Source organism: Barbus barbus, assembly GCF_936440315.1.
Source record: "Barbus barbus genome assembly, chromosome: 21".
In the NCBI taxonomy this organism is placed as follows: Eukaryota; Metazoa; Chordata; class Actinopteri; order Cypriniformes; family Cyprinidae; genus Barbus; species Barbus barbus.
In genome coordinates, this window is record NC_136749.1 from 20,311,791 (window position 1) to 20,336,805 (window position 25,015).

General features: G+C 36.4%; 3 protein-coding genes across 3 annotated transcripts in view; 1 reads left to right on the forward strand and 2 right to left on the reverse strand.

Moving 5' to 3' along the window:
- The window catches only part of LOC306887297 (NADP-dependent malic enzyme-like), an 88,135-nt gene extending 82,740 nt beyond the window's left edge, over positions 1–5,395 (reverse strand). The window contains exon 1 of the mRNA XM_079444925.1: positions 5,223–5,395. Coding sequence (XP_079301051.1) covers positions 5,223–5,351 — 129 coding nt within the window. The 5' untranslated portion in view covers positions 5,352–5,395. The remainder of the gene's footprint in view (positions 1–5,222) is intronic.
- Positions 5,396–15,306: 9,911 nt separating this feature from the next.
- Positions 15,307–22,975, forward strand: LOC306887476 (inactive serine protease 35-like). The gene is made up of 2 exons (XM_079445220.1): positions 15,307–15,537; positions 19,212–22,975. Exon 2 carries the CDS (start codon positions 19,225–19,227, stop codon positions 20,500–20,502), a length of 1,278 nt encoding a protein of 425 aa, XP_079301346.1. The 5' UTR covers positions 15,307–15,537; positions 19,212–19,224; the 3' UTR covers positions 20,503–22,975.
- Positions 21,786–25,015, reverse strand: part of LOC306887475 (clathrin coat assembly protein AP180-like) — a gene marked incomplete at its 5' end in the record, with an annotated part of 45,772 nt that continues 42,542 nt past the window's right edge. Inside the window, 4 exons of the mRNA XM_079445219.1 lie at positions 21,786–23,292; positions 23,376–23,470; positions 23,871–23,975; positions 24,063–24,140. Coding sequence (XP_079301345.1) covers positions 23,384–23,470; positions 23,871–23,975; positions 24,063–24,140 — 270 coding nt within the window. The 3' untranslated portion in view covers positions 21,786–23,292; positions 23,376–23,383. The remainder of the gene's footprint in view (positions 23,293–23,375; positions 23,471–23,870; positions 23,976–24,062; positions 24,141–25,015) is intronic.

Genomic DNA, 25,015 nt, shown 5'->3' on the forward strand with positions numbered 1-25,015 from the left:
CCATCATGACCTCTATAATGAGTGGGTCACTGAAAATGTTTGACTTCAATAGGCAGTCTTGATTAAAGAGTGCCTTTGCATCATTAATAGGCCTACGAAAATGTTATTTTTTAACCGGGGTCAACATAGCTGAAATGACTGGAGTGTGCACTAAAAAAAGACAACACACAGACCTGTGATCTTCATACCTCAATCAACCCTATGCATTCATTTATACATAAAGACACCTTTCAGAGCTTTCTGGTGGTGTGCACCTGGATTGAAAATATGACCTCATTCTGTGGCATCTCTTGTGCAGATTAGAAGTCATTAACCTTAATGACAGGCGGTGTGCTGTGTTGTCATCAGTATCTGACCTGTGGCTGAATGCCAAGAGACGTGACGTTTGATCAGACTATGGTCCTTCATTTCAGCATGGGAAACTGATGCAAATGGTTCAAGTGGACGTAAAGGCCACCTTAATGAAACAAAAGTGCAGAGTGCAGGCCCACGCAACAAATGACTAGAAGAGTCCAAAGAGAAATTGGCCAAAGATCAGTGACAGCAAATTACAAATGAGGGTCAAACGGTGACATGATAAACTCAAAATATAACTGCTAATAAGATAAAAAGTAAAAACATTGGTAGTATTTTAAATATAAACTGTGCTGGCTCAAAAGCTAACCAGGGATTGGCACTGAAAGTGAAAAAAAGCCTACATGCATACTTCATAATATTCAAATGTGTGCTTGCAACTGCAAGTTATAGTAGGGATCTGTTGCTGTAGTGTGCAGTGAATATAAAGTGTTTTTATAGAAAATCATCTCTGAAATCCATGAAATTGAAGGAAATACTAATTAATTAAAACAGAAATGCAAATCTAGCATAGCAAACAGTAGACAGCTAATAAATAGGTTGCCAATGTTATGATATTGTGGTAACACTTTGTAATAACGGCACGCTATTAATCATTAGGTAAGCATTAGTAAATAGTCAGTTCATCCTTAATAAAGCATTGTTCCAACATTAATAGTCATTAGTAAGGCGTTTATAAATACAGCTATAAATGCCTTGTTCTTGATTTAAGGAGATTTAAAGGCTCAGTTATCTTCCTACACTGTAAAAAAAAAAAAAAATGTTGAGCCAACTTAAAATCTTAAGGCAACCAGCTTCCGCAGATCTTCAACTTCAGAGTTCTCTCAACTTATTTTTGCATAAACTTAAAACAACAAGTTGAGAGAACTCAAAAATCTGCTGAAGCTGGTTGTCTTAAAATTTTAAGTTGGCTCAACTTTTTTTTTACAGTGTAACAGAAAAACCAAACACAACACAGAGGGATACAGAACTCAGAAATATTTTTTCAAGATGCAAAAAATGAAACTGTACAACTGTACATTTGAATTTTTATTTTGTGTACAGTTTCATTTTTTTGCATCTTGAAAAAATATTTCTGAGTTCTGTATTCCTCTGTGTTGTGTTTGTTTTTTCTGTTACACTGTAAAAAAAAAGTTGAGCCAACTTAAACTTTTAAGACAACCAGTTAATAAAGTATGAAAATACAATTATTAAACATTATAGATATGCTCAAGAACAAAACATTTATAGCTGTATTTATAAACTGCTTACTAATGCCTATTAATGTTGGAACAATGCTTTATAAAGGATGAATTGACTATTTATTAATTCTTAACTAATGATTCATAGTGTGCAGTTATTATAAAGTGTTACCGATATTGCGTGCATTATTTAAAAAAAAAGCATGTTGCAAAAAAAAAAAAAAAAAAGACCCTGAAAATAATTCCAAAGGGCAAACAATGCTCTATCCCTTTAACTGTTTTCTCAAACAACTGGTAGTTTAGTAGCAGATTAAAAAAATAAAAATAAAAACATAGTGAATCGCAATCATGTTTGGGAGGGTTGGACTTCACACTGAATAAAGAGCAAAAGCTAAACACTATCAATGTTAAATAAACAATAAATACACCAGTCAATTGGCTAAGGTCAATAATGTTTCCATTCAAGGCCAGAATGAAAAAGAGCAAGAACCTGTTATCTCACTCTCTAGAGTAAGCATCAAAAGATTTTCTCTTAAGCATTTCCTTTAGTTACAAGATAAAAGAGACAGTGGTCTGTACTGTAACATTATAACAGTCATTCTTGAGACATGGGACAAAACATGTACAGCAATGTTAACTGCTATTAGGTTTAAAAATAAAACATATTTTCAATTGTAAATGTTATGGGGATTAATAATTGAATGTATTTAACACAATTATCCCCTTCAATTTGATTGTATCATTATTATGTGAAATCTATGACACTTATTGTCTTCTCACTAGATCTAAAACAGTGTGTCCACAGAGAAGGGTTCAATCATTCATATGTTATAAAATGGATAAAAATGTTTTGAAAAGTCTTATCTTATGAAAAGTAACACGTAATAAAGTCTCATATCAAAGCAAGGTTGTTTTTCAGTGATACATGCATGTTTCATAAGGTTTCAAATTTGTGTCCCCACTTTTTGTTAACACCGTCAGACATTTATTAAAATGTAATAAAATCAGGGAATATCAGGGGCAGCTGTCACTCTAAAGAACCCCCTCGCCACAATCCTTCTCCGTAGAGTACATCACTGTCAGACAGGCTCTGCTAAGTTTTATAGTTTTAGAATATTTTAAATCCTAATGTTAATATTTCCTGGTCACAACCATGATATGTCAACACCATCTTCCAATTTCTGAGGAAATTATTTGAAATATTTAGATATTTTTATTCTCCTGAAGCAGCATCCATTAGCATCTAGCATCAACAGAAAAAACTAAATGGCTACTTCATGAACTCTATTTGTTTTGTGAAAGAAATGCCAAATTTGTCACCACCGTCAGATTTTGTGTTCCAATAATATATCAATATACTTAAATGTGACTCTTAAATAAAAGCTTTATGAACAATAACAAACTCACTGTTTGTTGTGTTTGTTTTAATACAGTAATTGATTGATCAAATGTATTTGATAACAAATTCATAATAAAATGATAATAAAATGACAACAAATTCAGGTTTTCGTCATCACTGTCAGATGTCTCACCTCTGTCAGATGAATATTTTGACAATATTTCATTATGATATTTTATATTTGTTGTGGAATTGTTGGTCACATGTGAAGTGAAAGTGTAATATGTCTGCTAACATGAGAATGTGTTTTGAAATGTTAAAAACATCTTGAATGCTGTTAAAGATAAAGTTGAAATTATATTACACAGTCCAAGGTAAAAAACACATTTTGTTAAAAAATTTGAAAAGCTGGGAGGTTGCATCAAAGCATAAATGTAGTTTAATTTGTCTGAGTACAAAGTTTCATTTTTTTCAATTTTGCTCCCTGTTTTGTCCCACTTCTCAAGAATGACTGATGTCTTGCAATTTTATTTGACTAATTTGTGGAACACTTGAGAGTTCCAAAGATATGAATATTTTAAATAAAATATAAGAACTTGCGATAATAAATGGAATTCTAACACTAATATAAACAAACAATTTATAGTTTTTAATTCAGTACATATATGATGCATACATACAAGCAAACAAAGCAAATACATGGACTTTGCAGCATCACTGTCAGTGTTGCCAATTTAGTAATTTTGTAGCTAGATTTAACGACTTCCCCACCCATTTTGAGACTTTTTTTCAAAATTTTAAGGACAAATATAGCAACGTCTTGGACAAACCTTATCTAAGTTCTCATCTTGCCCACTAAACTATATTCATCTTTATATAGGCTAGATTAGTGAATTTGCCATTATGATGTCACCTAGTGACATTTAGGCTGTATCCGAAATCGCCCCCTATACCCTACATTAGTCCACTCATATAGTTCACTTGAAGGAGTGAATGAAAACGAGTGAGTGAATTCGGACACTAAGTGCACCGGAAGGACTGCCGCTTTTGCATAGTTTGCTTCCTGTTAAATAATCATTTGATACAGGCAGCTCCAATAGTAAGATTGAAGGATTTATCTAGAACTCTGTCACGGAAATTATGTATAAACCCTAATAGTCAATTTACAATTAATTGTGTACCTTTGTTGTATTCCACTGTATTACGCCGTGGACGAGCGCTTCTAAAATCAATGAATGGATGATTCAGCTGCGGGCGCCATCTTCTGGTGAGACGCGGGAATTCATTCGGCGCGCGACTCTCGCAGTGCATTCTGGGGATTCTCTAGCCGTTGAGTGTACATCGCTTGTACACTCGTTTTTGCGGTGCATTGTGGGATTGAATGAGTGCACTCGAGAACATCCACTAAGGTTTCGAACACCACTTAAAATGGCTGTCCCCTCAAATAGTGCACTATTTGAGGGTATAGGGGGCGATTTCGGATACAGCCTTAGTTTCCAGTTTTAGCTACTTTCAATTGAACGCAGTTGGCAACACTGATGACTGTCGCATCCAGAGCAAGTTCTTAAAGGGATAGTTCATCCAAAAATGAAAATTCTGTCATCATTTACTCACCCTCAAGTAGTTCCAAACCTGTATGAATTTCTTTGTTCTGCTGAACACAAAGGACGATATTTTGAAGAAAGTTTGAAACCAGGCTGTTTTGGGGCACCATTGACTTCCATAGTAGAAAGAAAAAAAGAAAAAAAAAACCTTATGGAAGTCAATGGTGCCCCAGAACTGCTCTGTTTCCCACATTCTTCAGAATAGCTTTCTTTGTCTTCAGCAGACATTCATACAGGTTTGGAACTACTTGAGGGTGAGTAAATGATGACACAATTTTCATATTTGGGTGAACTATCCCTTTAAGGTGATGCCATAGCAACGACTGCTCAGCACCTTGGACAGAGGCTGCTGTTGATCTTACCAAAAGATTATAAACATAAGGATTATAGGTCTTGCGTTATTCTTTATTTTGAAGCATAGCGTGATTTGAGCCTAACAACAAAATTTGTGGAGATAAAAACGGGTAAATATAGACTATATTAAAATAAAACTCCGTGCGCTGATGCTGAAGGTGGCACGTCATGACCAACGTCAGTTCACGAGCACCTGGAAACTAAAAACGGACTTGCTTTTGACACAGACAGCAACTGCGGACATAGAAAGTGTGTGGCCCTTTAAGTCTAAATATAGTTCCTTTAGAAACTGATATCCACTGCCTTGCAGTCCTATTAGCAAACAGTCAACACAACATGTTATTTAAAAAAAAAAAACGTTGTAAAGTTACTAAAACATTGTCGTTTTACCTTATTCAAGTGGGGGTTGCGTGTAACATCATACCCCCTCTTCTTCGTGTAAACAAAGGTCTTGGTTTGGTCTGCTGATTTCTGCATCTCCCACTCGACAGATTCCTGCTTGACTAAAGCGTGTGCCATGTTGCTTCCCCTTTAAATAGCGCTGAACTCAACAAGTGCACGCGCTGCATCAGACAGGAAGAGGTTACACAGAGAGAATGTCAACAGCGGTTGCGTGTGTGCTGTTATCGCCAAACTATTAGCTGTAAAAGTCGATGATATACTGGCAAATCTTATCGGAAGCAGAGCATTTTAAGATTTTAACGCGTGGTTTCAAAGAAACGTTCCCATGGTTGGAACAGGGGGAAAAGAGACAGGGGCTAGTTGTCACAAAAGCTGTATAAATATTTTTAGTTCGATTTAGTTGATACACACAAGTGTTTTCTATTACAGTGGTTTTACATGTTGGTTTTAAATACTTGGTTCAATAATTTACTAAATTAGAATATCTTTTCCGAATTCTACCTGAGACTCAGCATCATATTTTTGCTATAGCCAAGATGTCAGGTAAGCAATAAAAGTAGACTACAAGTATTAATGTAATGTAATATGTAAATACATACATAATTATTATTAGTAGTAGTATTTGACCTAAACATATCTGTTTAGCAGCAGGTTCAGTAGTGACAACATGCCCCACAAAAAATAAAAAGAGTTTAAATGAGCAGTTTCCTTGGCAATAACAAATATTCATTCTGTTTTTAACCTAACATAGAAATTAACTTATAAAACCAATCCTGAAAAATCTACCCTACATATTTGTGATATTTGAATTTAATCATAACACTTTGCTATAGGTAATAATTTACTCACAATATTCATAAAAATAGGGTACACTGTATTATACATTTACATTTATTCATTTAGCTGACGCTTTTATCCAAAGCGACTTACAATTGCTATATATGTCAGAGGTCGCACGCCTCTGGAGCAACTAGGGGTTAAGTGTCTTGCTCAGGGACACATTGGTGTCTCACAGTGGATTCAAACCCGGGTCTCTCACACCAAAGGCATGTGTCTTATCCACTGCGCCATCACCACCCATATATTAATATGAAGGAATTTTTATGGGTGTTTTACCTGTATGTTGCGCTGAATTGCATTGTGTTTTAGAGTTAATGGAAATATTCAGAAAATTTATGGAAAATGTCCTAGCAGAAAATTACTAGTACTTTGTTTTTTTTAAATGTACACTGTTTGAACAATTTCATATGAAAAAATAGAACCAAACTGGTGTGTGGTGGTGTGGTATCAGGTGATGGCAAAGCAAGGTCACAAGATCGCAACAGAAGTTCGCAAATAGCTCTGGATGAGGTAATATGGCTTTGAATAATCCAAAATTGCTGAGTAAGACATGTACTGCAATATGTCTAGGTAAAAGGTAGTCTCAACCTCAGACATACTGCTCACAAAACTTTATTGTATGCGTGGTTCAGTTTGCCTCTTCATCAGATTTTTGAATAGACAAAGCTTATTGTTCCCAGTATAGACTTTTAGATAGTGTTTGTGTCTTTGTGTCACTGTGAGCATTACCTCACTCACCTTACTGTCCACAAGGCCATTGAATTAGCTGAACTGTCTCATAATGATAAGAATGATCATGTTTCACAAAAGAGCATGTCTGAGAGGAGTGCTCCAGCTGAACCATGGCCTACAGTATATGTGTGCAAGATATCTGGTTCGTACAATATGGTATGTACATTCTTACAGACTTGGAAGTGGTTAGGGTCCTCTTACAGAGATGCTTAGTCACTGTGACTGCTTTGAAAGGCCAGAGCATTTGGCCCTGATCCAACACTGCATGCCAGGGACAAAAATGTTGAAATTGTTTGCACATACCAATTACTGTTCCCATATGAACAAATATATAGATAGGAAACCTGTCTAGAATGTTAATGTACAATGGAATTTTCTGGATAGATACCTATAGGGCACATACCTATAAGCATAAATGAAGAAATATCATGCATTAAGCATTAAGGAACTGGCTCATTGGGGAAGCTAATGGATATTCGGTGACCTTCAGACACTTCCCTGAATGTATGAAGTGTGACTCAAGGGCAACTTGTTCAAGTGCATTCCTTCTAGCCCCAGGCCCATGTTATTTTATCTTGGCCTTGCACAGGCTAAATGTGGGTGATAGTGAAGTTAAGTGCACTCAGAAGAAAAAACAGAGACACATTGCATTTTAAAACTACTTTTCTTCCTGCTGCATTAAATGCACAGCAGTTTCATTCTACAGAATTGCAGTACCTACTTTTAACCCTAAAAAGCTAACACATTTATACAAAAATAATCAAACATATTATTTTATTTATTTGTTATTTACTCATATGAAATGTTTTTTATTACATAATACAAATATATAAAAAAATAGATACAGAAAATATTACAGAATTTTATCTAGAACTTTCTCTGTTTAAATAGGATAAATAGGGTATAATTTGCTTCTTTCATGTATGAGGTGACTAAACATGTCAGAAATAGGCTGGAAATGATTTACAAGAACAAAGAACAACCCAGACTCTAACAGTGCCAGGTTTGAGACGATGTCACTAAATATTATCCTAGCTTGCTAAATCTATCAAATATTTGTTCTACTAAGAATATTGTAAAAGGAACGTAGGCTTTGCAAATTATATGACAAAAAGACAAACACTAGCTGTCAAAACACTGTCACACAGAGTTACATACAGATATACTGAGCGATAAACTGGGAATGAGTGTGATATAGAGGCTCAGATAAAAGCACTATGAGGCTCATTTGGTCCATTTTTCATTACGCTCTACACACCAACTGGGCAAGATGATAAAGCTGTTGATAGTAACAGATACAAAAACCACAGTTTTAGTTTTCACAAACATGTAATTCAATAAATAAAGAAATTTTATATTTAGTAATTTAGCAGATACTTTTTACCAAAAGTGATTTATAAATGAGAACCAGCATATGCACTTTATTATGAGAGCGAAACATATTTCTCATAAAATAATTCTCATAAATTCTGGCCAAAATATATTACAGATATGTACAAAATGTGCTTTGTAAACAGTGCAGCTTAAGTAAATATATTTTTAATACTTTTTTAAACTTTCAAATGCCAACATATATTAAAAATTCACTTCAAGTACATTTACAAACTTTTTAAAGATATTTTAGAAAATATTTATTATATTAGAAATGTCCAAATTATGCAGAGAAATATAAGTGAAATATATTTAGGTAAATAAATTTTAACATTTTGCCAATTCCGTATATTTTAAATGTTAAAAATACATCTAAAAGTAATTTTTACCAAATGGAGTACATAATGCCAATATGTATAAGCTATTGTATAAAAACAAGGTAATACAATTAATGCTATTGTTAAATGCTAATGAAACAAAGACAGTGTGTAAGATATATACAGTATTAAAGCAGTAAGATATACTTTTATTAGATCGCACAGAAGACTGTTGAATTATTTCAATTAATTGTTTTACTGTTTGCTGAATTGTTTCATTTAAAACCATGAATTCTACCTAGCAACAGTCTATGGAAATTGTCTTACTGGACAGCCTTATACAAACTACAAGTTACAATCTTGCGATACAAGACAAACTATAAATAGCCTCACACAAGCAGTTCAACAGCGAAATGAAAAAGCCTCAGTTTCTTCTTTTCTTTATCTATGCTGCTGCTTCTCACATGAGGAATGGTACTTCCCAAAAGTCCAACAGTCAAGCTAGTATTGCTATTATTTGCGCTTTGAAAAAAATGTAGACAGGATCTAACATCAAGTGTAAACATGCAATTTTCTGTGCACACTCTGCGTTATCTGGTTCATAATGACAGGGCTTGCTTTCCGCTGTGTAATTATATTTGCAGAGGTGTTCACTTTAGCGATAAGGTTTTGTGATTCCATACAGGAATTCCAGTGGCCTTCTATTACACACTCAGATTCCCAGGCTGTTTGAGCCTATTGGGTCTTTTATAGAAGACTGGACTCTCACTGAATCAAGGAAGCCACAACACTGGTCAGATAACAGCAGGGTGGGGGAAATATCTAAAAAGCACCAGAAAAGACAGTGAAGGATGCTCTTGATTACAGAGGATTGCTGAACTTCTGCGCTAACCTCTGAAAACCAGCACCTGGTGTTGCTGAAGCTGTGATGTATGGTATTAACGCACACATACACTCACATGCTCACATAGTGTGCACTAAAACACCTAGAATTCCAGGAATTAAGAAATTATACTCTCTGTGCCGTGATATATACCTGCCAATACAAACTCTATCAGTGGAGAGTTTTCTCAATGAGAAGCTGCTGTGGGAGTAAGGGGATCCCTCTGCACTTATAACGGAAATTGCATGGATAATTTGAATAGGCTAAAACTGTGAATTTGACACGGCATATGTGCTTGAAACTAATACTGTATTTAGGAACAAAGTGAAAAGATTTAGCAGTTGGCGGTTTAGGAAGCAGCAAGAGACTAATTGAATCAGAAGAGGTGGGAAATGGAAAGAACAAGGCTTTATAATGTCAATAAATGTGTCTTGCTTTTTCTCCATGCTGTTCACTTAGGAACAAAACAATGCACAAGTGTTTACTTCCACTTTAGACACATACATAAACATCATTGTCTTAACGAAGCACATGTTAGGGTCCTGCCCTGTGGTGATTCTAATAGAAAATCCCACTGAGCTGCATCTCAAGAGGGAAACATTCAAACACAATAGTTCCCGGTGAGGGATTTCTGCTGATTTTAACAAGCACAATCATTATATCCTAATAAAATCCTCAGCAGGGGTGAGCCAAGGGGAACACACAGAGAACTGAAGGAACACACACAGACTTCTGAGTTCACCTGGTGTCAGTGAAAGACAGGGAAGGACAGAGAGTTCCAGACAGAAATTATCATCAATTTTATATTCACTTTTTCAAAAACACAGACTCTTAACTGATAAAAGGGCACTTGAAGAGCAAGTGAGTGAAGTTGGAGCTATATATGTGTGTCTGAGGAGTGCAAAAGAATATGAATTGAAAAGCCCAAGTGTCATGATGCTTGACCGAAAACTGTACAAGTTATAAGTTGCAGAAAGATTGGAAGAGATGTAAAGTGACCAAACTTAATCTGCTTTCACATGTAGTGCAGGGATAAAATAAAATACTGCCATCTACATTTATTTATTTAAATAATAAAAATAAAAACTTTCAAATTCTGTAAAAACACAAAATTTACAAAAACAATTCTGTCATTAAATCTAAAATTTTGATCTAAAAATATTATTTCACAAAAATCTAAAAAGAGAAGCACAATGAAACCAGCCATACAACATGAGACTCGCCTGAAATATGCAAGGCAGGTCAAAGGTCAACCAAGGGGAATAAGAGCTGCTTTTGAACTTGGTTCTTTGAAGTGATCTAGCACAAATAGTGAGGCCAATGTGATTTAGCTATTTACCGCTATATGTACATACTTGACTTTCTGCCAGACAAGAAGCTCATTGGCAGTTATGCGGACGTCACTATGTAATTCAAGCACTTTAACTTCTGATTTCTGGTTTGGGTATACTGAATTCTGTATTAGCATTGGTGTTTGAATAGCTTTTTTGATCTCAAGCAAAGGATGTGTGTGTGTATGTATGTGTGTGTGTGTGTGTGTGTGTGTGTGTGTGTGTGTGTTTTAGGTATTTACTATTTTTGGTACCTCTAACCCAGAAGTTCTCTGAAGACACAGTGCAAAAATCTTGTATATATTACACTTAAGATTTAGCAGAACAACTAAATAACCTGTGAGCTCACTCAACAGGACCCTGACTGTGAAACACTAGATAACAGACTCTTGACACTGAAATGCTGAAGGCAACGGTTCCAAACCAAAACTCTCAACCAAATATGGAAGTCAACATCTATTTATCCTTTCATTGTAAAATGTTGAACTTGTTTCAAGCTACTGACTTGGGAATACATACATGTTGAATTGTAGACCAAGTCTGGGCCAGTATCGGAGCAGAATGACTCCCTGTGCCAAATCGGTGTGTTTGCTTAGGAACCATTTCTGTTTAGTTTGTATTAGCTGTTTGCATGCTTGAAGTGCTCTGCTCCTCTCTTGTGTATGTTGGCAGCTTCGCCTCGAGCACAGGAGGTCATGTCTCTTAGAGAAGTCTATCCAAGTGTCTCACTTTAGCAGGAGTCTTGGTGGGCTACTGTTATCAAGACATTGGACATCCTTATAACTTCCTGTATGCATAAGCATCTTATAAAAAGAAAGAAAAAACATTCCTCCAGAGGGGAAAATGTGGTTTGAACCACAATGCTGGATGTGTAACTTGGGTATGGGAAAAAAAATAGAAAAAATAACAACTCAATTTTAACAAGATCTTTGAGACAGATCTTATAGAGTTCCAAGTGCCCAAAAATTATTTAAAATAAATTCTATTATATGTGTATTACAATATAAAAAATAACATTCATAATTAAAAATTGTTTCACATCTGTCTACAAAAGTAATATATTTGATGCATACATTAAAGTTTTATTTATTTATTTTATTTTATTTTTTTGGGGGGGGGGGGGGGGGTAATACATTTATTCAGCAAGAATTAAGTAAATTTATGAAAATGGCAGCATATTATTACAAAAAATACAAATCAAAATTAGTCATTTTGAACTTCTATTTCTTTAAAGAATACTGAAAAAAATATATATTAGTTATCACAAAAGTTTTAAGCAGCACAAATGTTTAAACATCAACAATAATAAGAAATATTTATTAAGCACCAAATCAGCAAATTAGAATAACTTCTAAATGATTGTGTAATGGCTTTTCAAAATTCAGCTTTGCCATCATAGAATTACTATTCAAAATATATTAAAATAGAAAAGTTATTTTAAATTGCAATACTATTTCACAATATGTTACTGTATTTTTGATCAAATACATGCAGCCTTGGTGAACATAAGACACTTCTTTCAAAAACATAAAAAAATCGTACCATGCCCAAAACTTTGAACAGTAGTGCATACAGTACATATGTTTGATGCACTGCTTGTATATGTTTGCTATAGAATGACACTGCAGCCTGAACTTTCACACTTTTGAACGTGTTTAAATAGTTGCTGTCAACAAAATCTGTAGGGCTAACCTAAAGTTATCTTCCAGCTAGTTTACAGGGCAGAGGTGGGTTAGGAAAGCGGCTCCCTGTAAATGGCTCTCTCTGTCTAGCAGGAAGCTGTAATAACCCATGGTAAGGTGAAGGCCTCCTGAGATGGTTTATGACCATGACCTGCATAAATAAACACCTGACTCTTTAATCTGTAATGCATAGCCTTCATAGACTCTCTAAGGATGTGCCTGAGCAGCCACTTAACACAACACTCACGTTCCCTTAAACTCAAGCAAATTGTCTTCTTTAGCATATAAATGGAATCATGGATGGACTGTTAGCAGCGTGAGTGAAATCTGACCACATGCTGTTAAGCAAACTGGAATCCAGTCATGGCCAATGCAAACCTACTTGAGAGGAGAATAGTCTGTTGTTTTGCCTAATAAAGACTATCAAGATGCAAAATGCAATGCTGGTTTGAATCTCAAACTTTTTTTTTTGAGAAACGCATTCTCAAAATGAACACTATAGTTGCAATATTCAGTGACGCAATCTTCAAACAACATATGCTAGCACAAAACCTTGGATCATGAAGAGCTGATCTTCCTGACAAAGAACCTTCTATGGAACCAGTGTTTCGCACAACCATGAGCAGAAATATCACACAAGGCCATTCCTTTCAGAGCGACACTGCCAAACACTGCTGTAACAATTTATGGGTTCTGCTAGATATTACATGTATTATACATTTTAGCCATATCAATATAAGATGCTACAGACAAAGAGAAGTGGCTCTTATGTAAGAGAAAAAAGTTTGATTCCCCTTACTCTGCCTCCATCATTTTGAGTCATGTGTTCTGATAAAATAAAATAATGCCAATGTGCAAAAAATAAAAAAATAATACACCTTCTATTGAGACAGAGAGCTCATGATGATCATTCTTCAAGTTGGAGGGTGGAGGCCACAGTCTAAAGCAATGAGATCACATTTCTCTGTTCAGACTTGACAGAGAGACTTGACAGAGAACCTCACATGGGGCTAATGTGAGCCTACATTGTGGAACCTGAAAGACTGACCCTTTCCCTGAATCTCTGGGAAAAATGAGCAAGACTGAAAGGTGATTTTAAGACGTGGCACTGAACGAGAATTAGAAAGCAGAAACAAGAAAAAAGGCAATATACCTGAATGTATGACATATCACACGTGAAGTCAGTTCTTACATCTCAATGCCTCTTTCTTGTTCCAGCAGTCACTTCAATAGGAAAGGAATTTGTGCATTTCAGTCTGAAGTGTCTACATACAACAGTATTGTTTGGTGGCCTCTTTAATGTCTTGGAAAAAAATAAAACCCAGTCATTCAGATTCTCAGAGCTCATTAAGTGGAAAAATGAACACTTTTGATAGTGTTAATCTCACCAAATGAAGCAATGAATAAATGCCAATGAACTAACTATGAAGTGAAGAGTGAATGAACACAAAACCTTTACATTTGCATGAGACAATGACAAATAAGTTTACAACATACACACACTGCTGGTTATACTCTGTATAATTGTGTATGTGACAATTAAAACTCTTGAATCTTGAACATATAGGTTAAAAATTCATGAATATCGCAACATTTTGATTGGGTTACTTCATCTGACCTTAACAAATAAAAAATAAAAAATATATATTTATAACAAAACTTTACTAACCTTTATACAGCTGTGGCTACTGGGCATGTGCACATAAAATTTGTGTCACACTCTACAATAATTACTATTTTTGCATTATTGTAAGGGGTGGGTTTAGCATTGGGGTAGGTGTAGACATCAATAAAATACAATAGGTGCGTTCGACTTAAAGCGGCGCTGCACAGAATGATCAGTGTATGACATTAAAGTACAGCGAGAGTGATTGTAAAGCATAAGGATCCATTTGCTCTCTTATCGCTCTTGCGGTACTTTGATGTCATACATACACTGATCATTCTGCGCAGCGCCGCTTCAAATTGAACACACCCGGTTTCACAGACAGGGCTTAGACTAAACCAGGATTAGGCCATAGTTCAATTAGGACATTTAAGTAATTTTCATAAACATTCTTAGAAAAAAAAAAACATTACTAGGATGCATCTTGAGACAAAACAAAGGCACTGATATATTTTAAGATCAGTCAGTGCAAGTTTATTTTAGCTGAAACAGCTCAGACTAACACTTTAGTCTAGGGCTATACGTTTAAGTCTTGTCTGTGAAACCGGGGGCTAATCTAATAGGTAGAAAATTAAATTAGTTTCCGGTCAGAGCTGTATCCCTTCTAGCCACAACCCACAGTCAAGAGAGTGCACAATTTCCTGTTCTCTGGTCACATGACACAAAAAAATCGCTTCCTACACGTTAATTTGGCAATACAAGTAACTTTTTCAAAAATAGTCGTTATATTAGCTACGTTTATATTAGGTTAATGTCTTTATATAGGCTATATATATATATATAATAATTTAAAAATTTGAAAACACATTCGCCACAGAAAGTCGGTTTTTGAATGATATGTAGGCCTGTTTTATGTAATTAGTGAATGATCGAATAGATAGCTACAGACAAAAAAGGAGCGTGACGTCATCGACCAAAACAAGAATCTGCATACAACTTTAACTGGCAGACCCCCTGCTCGCGTGTTTGCAACATCATGTCCACGGACACAAGTGTCAGTGATGTGGGAACGGAACCGAGCCACAATGAAGCCGCTGCTGCGCTATTGTGCTCTCAGTGGAACGAATCTGTGGAAAGCCCCTTTGAATTCTGGATATAAGCGACTCTTTGAAATGTCAAATACAGATTTATTCAAATCCCACGATTCATTAAGATTAAGTGGTGAACGCTGTCTCAACTTCACTTTCTCCGCTCCATCCTTGCAGAGCATGATGGTCCCTCCCCTATACGAAACTCTTTGTGAAAATCTTGTCGGGACTTTTTTTTTCCTCCCTTTCCCTTAAACGTCAAGTGTAATTCATACCAAGGGCTTCGTCTCTGAGCTCTCCCTGTCTTGAAGGTGGAGCAGATATGAGAAGAAACGGACTATCAGCCAATCCAGCAGAAACCCCTCTGAGATGAAGTAACTTTTAGACGGTTCTTGCTTAAATAACAAGCATCTGTTTGCGGATTGAACACTTCCATCAATCGAATGATAGCAGGTATGGCGAATTTCACCTTCAGAGAGAATTATCACAGCTGCTGTTTATTTATTTTATTGTAAAAGTTTTCATCTTTATATATAAAAAATGAAGTTTAAACACCTTTTGCACCATTCTAGCCTTTGGAAAAATAAAAATAATCCCTTTGAAGCTTCTATAAAAAGATGGGCTATAATTAACCTTTTTTTATGAAAGTTTAGGCAGTTCGTCAAGTTGAAAATGCGCTGAATACTTTAAATATACATCTGTACATCAGTAATGATACAGCTAGGATACGTTAAAGACCTCTCATCTAACAAAAAATATTTTAAAATCAGGCCTTGCAAAAAAATAAATAAATAAAAAATACTGCCGAGGTCTCTTTTTTTATGGAAAGTCTGGTTGTCATAGTAATTTTTGTGCAAAGTATACGATTACCTTGGAGATTACTTGTAATTGTCAATGCAAATACTCATGTAACCATAAATGATTGGCGATGAGGGAAATACATGCTCTGAAAGATCTGGCAACTTTGAATGAATTAGTTTTAAACTTAATTGTAAATGGGACCATTAGCGCCACCGTTTGGTTGAAAAGTTTGCAAGACTGAAATTTCTGTGCCTTGTAATGGAAAAATGGGGTGATGCTGACATGGAGGGGAATTTTCTACATCTAATAGGCTACTACAGCCAGTTTTTCCGCCACTAATCTAAGCATCTCAAGATCTTTTTTAGCATGGCAGATGTATCTATTCCACAAAAGCCATCGGAAATGTCATAGCGATATTTCAGCAGTGATAGAGGAATGTCAGATTGCAGATGCTCATTTTAGCAAGAGAACTGTTGATAGAGAGATCAGACCGAGTTTGCCTGAGTCTGTCTGTTTTGCAGACTTTTAAAGGCTCAAGCTGTCTGCGCATTTTACATCATTGTCTTACTGGAATTTGTTTGGACTTTTGTAAGTGCATCGCTTGTCATGGCCCTCTTCAGTAGGGATACATAAGATTTGTCATTGCCTGGATCCATAACTTCCCCGCACAGATTCATGCACATATTTTCCCCTCACAATTCCACTAAGGTCATACAGCACTGTCTTTAAAGATTGATTCTCACAGACAGATCGGCTGATGTAGATAATCCACATCGACGGCATGTCAAAGTGAAGTGTGAGGTGAGAGGAGAGGGATTTCAGCTCCTCAGGGACAGTACTGAAGCAAGAATGCAGCAGCACTATATATTCCAACCCACCCTCTCCACCCCTAAACTGACTACTGATTAGAAAATGTTGCTGCAGTCAAGGTTTTTCTTGGGTGCTCAGCAATCTAACATATGATGAATGAGAGAGAGTGGAGGCTGTGAAACACTGTTTCTGTTTGCCTTTTTTCTTTTTCTTTGTGTGACTGGATAATCATTTCTGTCGTGTTGTGCTATACAACGACTAGCCTATAGAAATACTTCTATACTTGGGTTTATAACTCTGTTTTGACATGGGATAAAGAAAGAAAATTGTGACTTTGTGTCTTACAATTAATACTTTTTTCTTGCAATTCTGATATTGTTTAATCTGCAATTCTGAAAAGAAAGCTGGATCAGTGGGATATGAATTGAGAGGGAAAACTCAGAATTTTCAGGGAAAAAGTAACAATTACTTTCTATTTTCTATGCTGCAGCGGAACAAAAAAAAATGAATTGCGAGATATAAGCTCAGGATTACAAAATTCAGGAATTCTGAATTGTGAAAAAAAATCCCAATGGTGGAAATAGGCTTCAGTTTTGGGTTTAGTAATGCTGGTCTGATTCTGAAACAGTCATTGTAACAGTGCTAATATATTGCTCTTCCTTTAAGATTTAATTGGTTGCATATTTGCATTTTTGTCTTCATTTGCTTTCAGTAAGTACCTACTTAACAATAAATGTAATTATCTTTGCACTTATTACAAGGCTCCCTGGAATACATTATCCTGACTGCTAAATCAGGGCATTCAGTGTTCTCATATTGCCGAATAGTCACTGTTGTCCGTGGCAATTCTGTATCAGTCCACACATCCAGGTAACTGAAACCAGCGCTATTTTCATGTATCATATCACACAGGTCTTGTGTCGTGATCCCTTCAAATAAACGCAAATGGCACCAGGTTGTCTCTTAGTAAATGATTATGGTGTAACTCCAGGGGACTTTATTATCTTTTAATACAATATTGTTACAGTTTTCACCTTATTGCAAGGCCATGTTTTGTATGATGTAATGGAATTCAATATTCCACCTTTACTGGTTAGTAGCTGTGTATTAAAGCTGGATAATGTACAGTCAACTGGTCATTATTGCAAAATAAACCTGTCACTCTAATCAGAGCCCTGAAAGATCTCTTAAATCTGCAAACAGGATTTCTCGCTGACATGGAAAACCTGATAATAATAAGGATACTTGGATAAAATTGTGATTGCCAGGTCTGGAAACATCATGGAAAGTATAACATATTTATAAATTAATTGAAAATGTATTATATTTATGCTCAAGTCTCTATTATGTGCATTTGAAAATCCTTGTCCGGCAATCACGAATGCCTGCAAAAGTCATGGAAATGCATTGGGAACCTTGGTATCCATTTAAAAATCACTACTTTGTTCCCATTATTTATGTGCATTATTTATGTGGTGCGTGATTCCATATGTGACCTGCGTGGAAGAGTCAAGCATCTTTTCATCACACTGCAAACTGATGGTCTGGTGGAAAAATAAAATACACCCATATCTAAAACTTTTTCCAGTTGTACCGGACACACAAATTAATGCAGAAGTAGGCTGCTGGCCGCTTTGTGCATTTACAGTATGTGTGTGTGGGTGCATCTGTGTTTAGATTATCATATCATTTTCTATTCTGATTTACTGGTAACAGTACCAATTGCATTACCATCCGCAGAACCTAAGTATGTACTTAATACTAACATTTAGCAAGACAGTAGGAAATGTTTCCAAACCACTGACTCAAAATACTCAAGTCAGTGCCGACAGGGTCAATATTCATACAATCACCACCACAAACCTCCAGGCAGCATCATTTTCCTCTAATGGCAGATATTTTCTCTCAGCCGGTGTCGTTTAGGGACTCGTTTTTAAATGCGAGCATTTTTGTATGCTATTTGACTCATTTGTTTCGTCTCTAAAGCTAATGCAGCAAATCTGGCTTTCATTAATTATTTGAACTATTTCTTCAGTAATAGCATTTTATTGTGTATGTCTTAAAAGCAGATTCAACATTTTTGTTTTGGAATCTGTGGGAACTGTTGTTGACTTAACAGGTACTTTAGGATTGGATCTAAATATCTGTGGAATGTGATGATGGGAAATTAAGTTAACTGTACAGTATATACACTCACAGATTCTCAGGGGTCTTGAAATAGTGATACAAAGTATTGTTATTTGTCTCCCCCTAGTGGTCATGTCTGTATTACTATGTAATACTGGAGCATTATGTAAACAAATAAAAAATATAGGGGAAATACCAATAATTTATAAGATCAGAACAATGTGTTCTGATATTTTTGGCTCTGACCGTTCTGGGCTTTTGTAAGAAAAGCTGAATATGTTTTATCAAAAGACAGTAAATTTCTTGAAACTAAATGCCTCAGTATGAAGTGTTACATACCTACATATAAAGTGATATTGATTCTTTGTTTTTCTTTCTGTCTGGTCTAGGGGTCTCTCTGCAATGGGCCCGGTACCCTTAACGCTCCTGCTTTGCGTCCCTGCACTGGCTGTGCTGGTGTCTGCAGCAGTGGATCCCACAGGTGACGATGACTACACCTGGCCGCTGAGGAAAGTACCACTGGTACAAGAAAAGCAAACGGTGCACCTGGGAAGTTCTGAGTTTTTGGCCAAGCCGCAGAATGAGCTCCATGGAATATGTGGCATTGAGTGCCAGCGGGGTCTCCCGGAGCCCAGCCTGGATGATCTGGAGCAGCTACTGTCCTACGAGACCATGTACGAAAACGGAACCCGCACGCTCACCACCATCACAATACAGGAGCTAAATGTGAGCAACGACTGGATGGGAGGTTCTGGGTTACATACTCGGCGCAGACGAGAAGTCTACGGCACGGACACACGGTTTACCATCGCTGACAAGCAGTACTCTTTGAAGTATCCATTCTCCACGTCTGTGAAGATATCCACGGGGTGTTCTGGAGTGCTGGTGTCCCCCAAACACGTCCTGACTGCAGCTCATTGCGTCCACAATGGCACGGACTACCTTGATGGGGTACAGAAACTTAGCGTTGGTGTGCTGAAAGAACGTTCCCGCCGGAAAGGGAAGGGACGGAAAGGGAAAGGACGGAAAGGGAAAGGCCAGAGGAAGCATAAGGAAGAAGAGGAGGATGAGGAAATCAATGAAAATATAGAGATTGGAGAAAAGCAGGAGCGTAAGGGAAAAGGCAAAGGCAGGAGAAACCGTAGTCGCCGTAGCACCACCTCCGAACAGCAACAGCCCTCGTTCCGATGGACACGGGTGAAACAGATGCAGGTGCCAAAGGGCTGGTTTAAAGGGATCTCGGAGAATGTTGTGGCTGATTATGACTACGCACTCCTGGAACTTAAACGGGCACAGAAGACCAAGTACATGGATCTAGGTGTTATCCCCTCCGTCAAGAAGCTGCCTGCAGGACGTATACATTTCTCTGGATTCGACGACGACCGGCCAGGTAACCTGGTGTACCGCTTCTGCTCAGTGTCCAAGGAGTCCAACGACTTGCTGTACCAGTATTGTGACGCCAAGCCTGGCTCCAGCGGCTCGGGTGTCTACATTCGGCTCAAAGAGCCTGGCAAGAAGAAGTGGAAGCGGAAGATCATTGGAGTGTTTTCAGGTCACCAGTGGGTGGATGTTAATGGGATGCAGCAGGATTACAACGTGGCCGTGCGAATCACACCCCCCAAGTACGCACAAATCTGCCTCTGGGTCCATGGGGACTCCAGCCAGTGCCGGGGCACCTGAGAGACTCTGTCAGCGGCCCATCTGACTTCCTCTGTCCTGGCTCTCAGCAACCCTTGTGCCTCCCATTTGTGCACTACACAAACTGCTGCATTCATCAACACTTAAGACTAAAACACACCTACCATTGGAACTTTTCCAAGCTATTTTGATACCTTAATTTATTTGATTAGACAACTTTTGTTATGAATCAGTTAGAGCGAATGTATTTCTAGATTCAGTTGTCCTAACGAGAACTAATTCTGTCCTAAACTGTTGTTTTGAATTAGAAAATGTACTTCAGTCAGTGTTGTTTGATATGGGAGGCATTTGTATTGTCTGGTAATCTGTCTGGATACCTTGAATTAGAAAGCTAGATGACTAGTTGAAAAAAAAAAAAAAAAATTCTGAAAGAAAAAGCTTTGAAGTTTATTTGTGGATTTTACTTCCCTTTTTCTTCTTGAAGAACACATTTGAGTATCAATGTGCTGGTGTTCTTTGAAACCTTTGTTTCTGTTATCATTATTAAATGTTATGATTGTGTGCCTTTGATAACATAAACTGTAACCTGTCTTCATGGGCTTCCATTTACAAAAGTTCTGCTTTTTGTATCACCATGCAGGCAATTAGTTGGAGGTTTACCTTCAGATTCAGATGCCCTTGTTGACTTTTGGTGCTATTTTAATTTTAAAATACAAAACATCAGAGGACCTGTCGGAGTAACAGTCTACTGTAGAACTGTAAGTATGTATTTAATGTAAGACTCGTATTATGAGTTTCATCTGATCATGTTGCTCTTTAAAAAATACACAGGGTTATTTAAATTTAGATACGGTTAATGATACATATCACTGTAATTATGATAAAGAGAAAATCAATATAGCTTGATAGGAAAAGAAAACTGAAAGTTTTAATATAAAATAGATTTTTTGAAAAATCACATACATTTTCAATTTGTACAACATTTTCTAAATGTTTGTTATTAAGGACCAAATAAACTGAGATTTATATGTATTGGTCTATGAGGACAAAATAGTGTGTTCACTTTTTCATCAAACTTTTTCCAATTTTTTTGCTTTTCATTTTTAATTTCCACTCTTGATTCTTTATTTCTCTATTATATATAATTATTATTACATTGAAAATATAGGCTATAAGAATACATGTTGTTGTTTTTTTTTTTTACCAAAAACATGTACTTTAAACTTTGCAGCTTAAAAATGACTGAATAATGTTAGTCTCATTTTTTAGTTATTGTGTTGATACAGAGCTATCCTTCTGAAAACAGACACAGTGGGACGCAGGTGGGCAATTCTTCCCATCAGTGTTTATTGCATCTCAGAGGGCTTACATGCACTATGTAGGTGTGTCAAATATGAATCAATAAATCAAAATATTTTTTCTTTCAAGAGAATTGCAAAAGAGAGATCCAAAGATCTGCCTTTGTCATTTCCACGCTTGCAGGCTTGGCTACACAGGGCTATCAATCAGACCTTTCTGTAACACTGTTTAACAGTGACCTCCTGAGTCTATCTCTGCTAATGAACCTAAGCTCTGTTTTCTATGAACTCAGGTATTTTCATCCAATATATCTCCTCCACACTCGATTTTGCTGTGCAAACTACAGTAGCACCACTTACCAAAAGAGGGAGCATGAATAAATCAAACAAGGGTCAGGGTTTATAATGTAGTATGAGCGGGAAAGACTGAGAACTAAACATGTGGATGGGTTCTTCTACAATTATACAAAATAACACTACATGTACCAGCTTCAATTTGTATTTCATACAAGCACAAGTAACTATGAGACTCAAACACAGCATTCCACTGACTACAACTGTGAAATATTGGGGTGGGGGGGCATAACCTGTTTAACTCAGTTCAAACATTTTAAGTCGCTGTACATTTGTGTCAAGATACTGCAAAAGACCTTTCTTAGAGATCATCTGAGATTTGTAGCACTGAGATTTGGTGGAAGTCCAAATTTGTTATTTTCTTGGGGAAAGTATGTAAACCGTGAACTGACAATTAAATTAAAACAAAGTTTAAACTAAAGAATCCAAAAATATATGTATATATCAGAAAAATAAATACCAGTTAAAATACAAAAATGACATGTAATCACCAAGATGGTTATCTAGGATAGAGGAGCCTGGATATGTTATTAATTTATACATAATTCATATATTTATTATTTGTAAACAAACAAATGTCAGTCAATGATGGGAGATCACAAACAGCATGTCTTATAATCCGAGAACCAGGTTCACATCAATAAGTTGTACACAGATCAGAATTTGAGCAGAGGAGAGACCGTTTTGGTCAATGAGGATAATATACATAGAGTACCTTCTGCGAATCATGAAACATTGCACACTGCTCCAAAACTAACATACAACAGAAAGCGCTTCAACAACCTGTTTAGGACCTCTGACCCCAAAGGGTAAGTCCTAGAGGAATGAGAAGATGAGGGGATCCACATACACACATCATTCATTTCAGACTTAAACACTTGAAAAGACAGTCGCATCTTTTTTTAATCGTTCATTTTCTTTTGTGTGTCTTTCTTAATAACTTTATTCTGTTTCGTTCAAAACAAAGGATAACATCGAAATAAGCACATCTTCATTTTTCGGCTTGTTTTCTCTATGATTCACTTCACAGTTTGTGCTACAACATGACACAGGAAGGCTGGGCGGGGTTTGGGTTGGGGCGGGGTCAGTGGACATCTAGCTGCAGGCTCCTCACGCGTCTGGGGGTGTAAACAGACGGCTGACCTCTCTCACTGGAGCTCAGTCTTTGAGAAAACAAATACTGCAAACAGAGCACGGAGAAAATGTCACGGTGCTTTGTGATTTAGTGCCTCATTTGAGTAGCCACAAGAAAGATAACGATACCTGGGAAATTATAAGAAGTCCTTGATGTTCAGATCTGCAAGGGGGTCCTTGGTGGGAGGTTTTTTGGGGCTCTGAGCAGCTAGCCCTGGAGACAACTGAGAAAGTAAAGGGTGCATTAGGAAATGATGATGCAAACTGATTAAAAAATATATACTCTACTGTTTGGGGTCAGTTTGATTTTTTCAATTGTTCAGCAAGGATGCTATACATTGTGAATGCATTAAAAAAAGTGTCAATAAAGACCTTTGCATTATAACAATGTAATTTTTTTAAATATAAAAAGAAGAAAAGTTTCTTGAGCACCAAATAAACATATTACAATTATTTCTGAATGATCATGTGACATAAATAAATTACACCTTAAAAATACAGTATGCAATTTTACGATTTTTTTTATCAAATAAATGCAGCCTTAGTGAGCGTAAGAAACTTCCCATCAAAAAAATTTAAAACCTTTCAAACTCCAAATGTCTTATTATATTTTATGTTATTTACTGGTGCTCCGGGTGTTCCTGTTGTTGCTGGCCCTGTAAATGGTGGTCTCATCATGGGCTGACCCATCATCACGGGCTGGGGCATCATGGGAGCTCCTGCTGGAGCCTGAGTAAACAATAAGAAATAAAGTAAGCGAATAGTGTAAGTGCGAAATTCAGAGACTCTTTTAACATTTTAAAAGTGAATTCTCACCATGCCAAAGCCAGGCTGTGCTCCCATGGGTGGTGCCATTGCTCCAGGTGGAGCGGCAGCTCCAGGGGTGGAGCCAGACTAAACACAATTAGAACAGAACCAGAATTAAATATATACTAAAAATATTTGGTGTAGAAACAATTTTCACTCAGAAAATGCTAGTAAATTTCACAGATACTAAGAAAATGGCAAGTACACTGAAAAAATTGAAGCAATTTTCAAAAAGTTATGACAGATGATTCCGCAGTGCTTTAAACTAGTTTAAAAGCAGATGAAACAACGCTGCCATTCTCAACAACACTGACGCGGAAACTGGAGAAATACTGTGCGACAACAATCAGAATACTTTTCAATCCACAAATTACTATCTACAATGGATTTACTGTAGTAACACTAAACCTACCCAATTAATACATTATTATTAAACACTCGTTAGGCAGCTGATTTCCACTTTTCCGATCAGATATGCGATGAGAAAAGGAAGAAAAGCGAGTTCGGCAAAAGATGGACTCAAACCCTTGTTAACTCCATCATATGCTACATCCATGTGCATTAGTCTATGACCTACACCACTGAAAGCGCTGTTTGACATTCTCCAACGAGATGAAATGAACCTGAGATGAGTGTGTTTATTCTCCGCATTTTAATTCAACTTTTTTTTCTCAAAATTTAACAAGTTTCTTCTCGAAATTTAATGTCTATTTTTCTTGTAATTTAATGAGTTTATTGTCAACATTTTATTTAGACTTTTATCTCGAAATTTAACTATTTTTTTCTCAAAATTTAACAATTTATTTTCTTGTAATCTATCAAGTTTATTTTCAACATTTTATTTGGTCTTTCTTCCCTAAATTTACCTTTTTTTTTTTCTTGAAATGTAACAACTTTTTTTTTTTTCTTTTTTGACGAGTTTAATCTCAAGATGGTTTGATTTTTTATTACTGCTTGGCCCT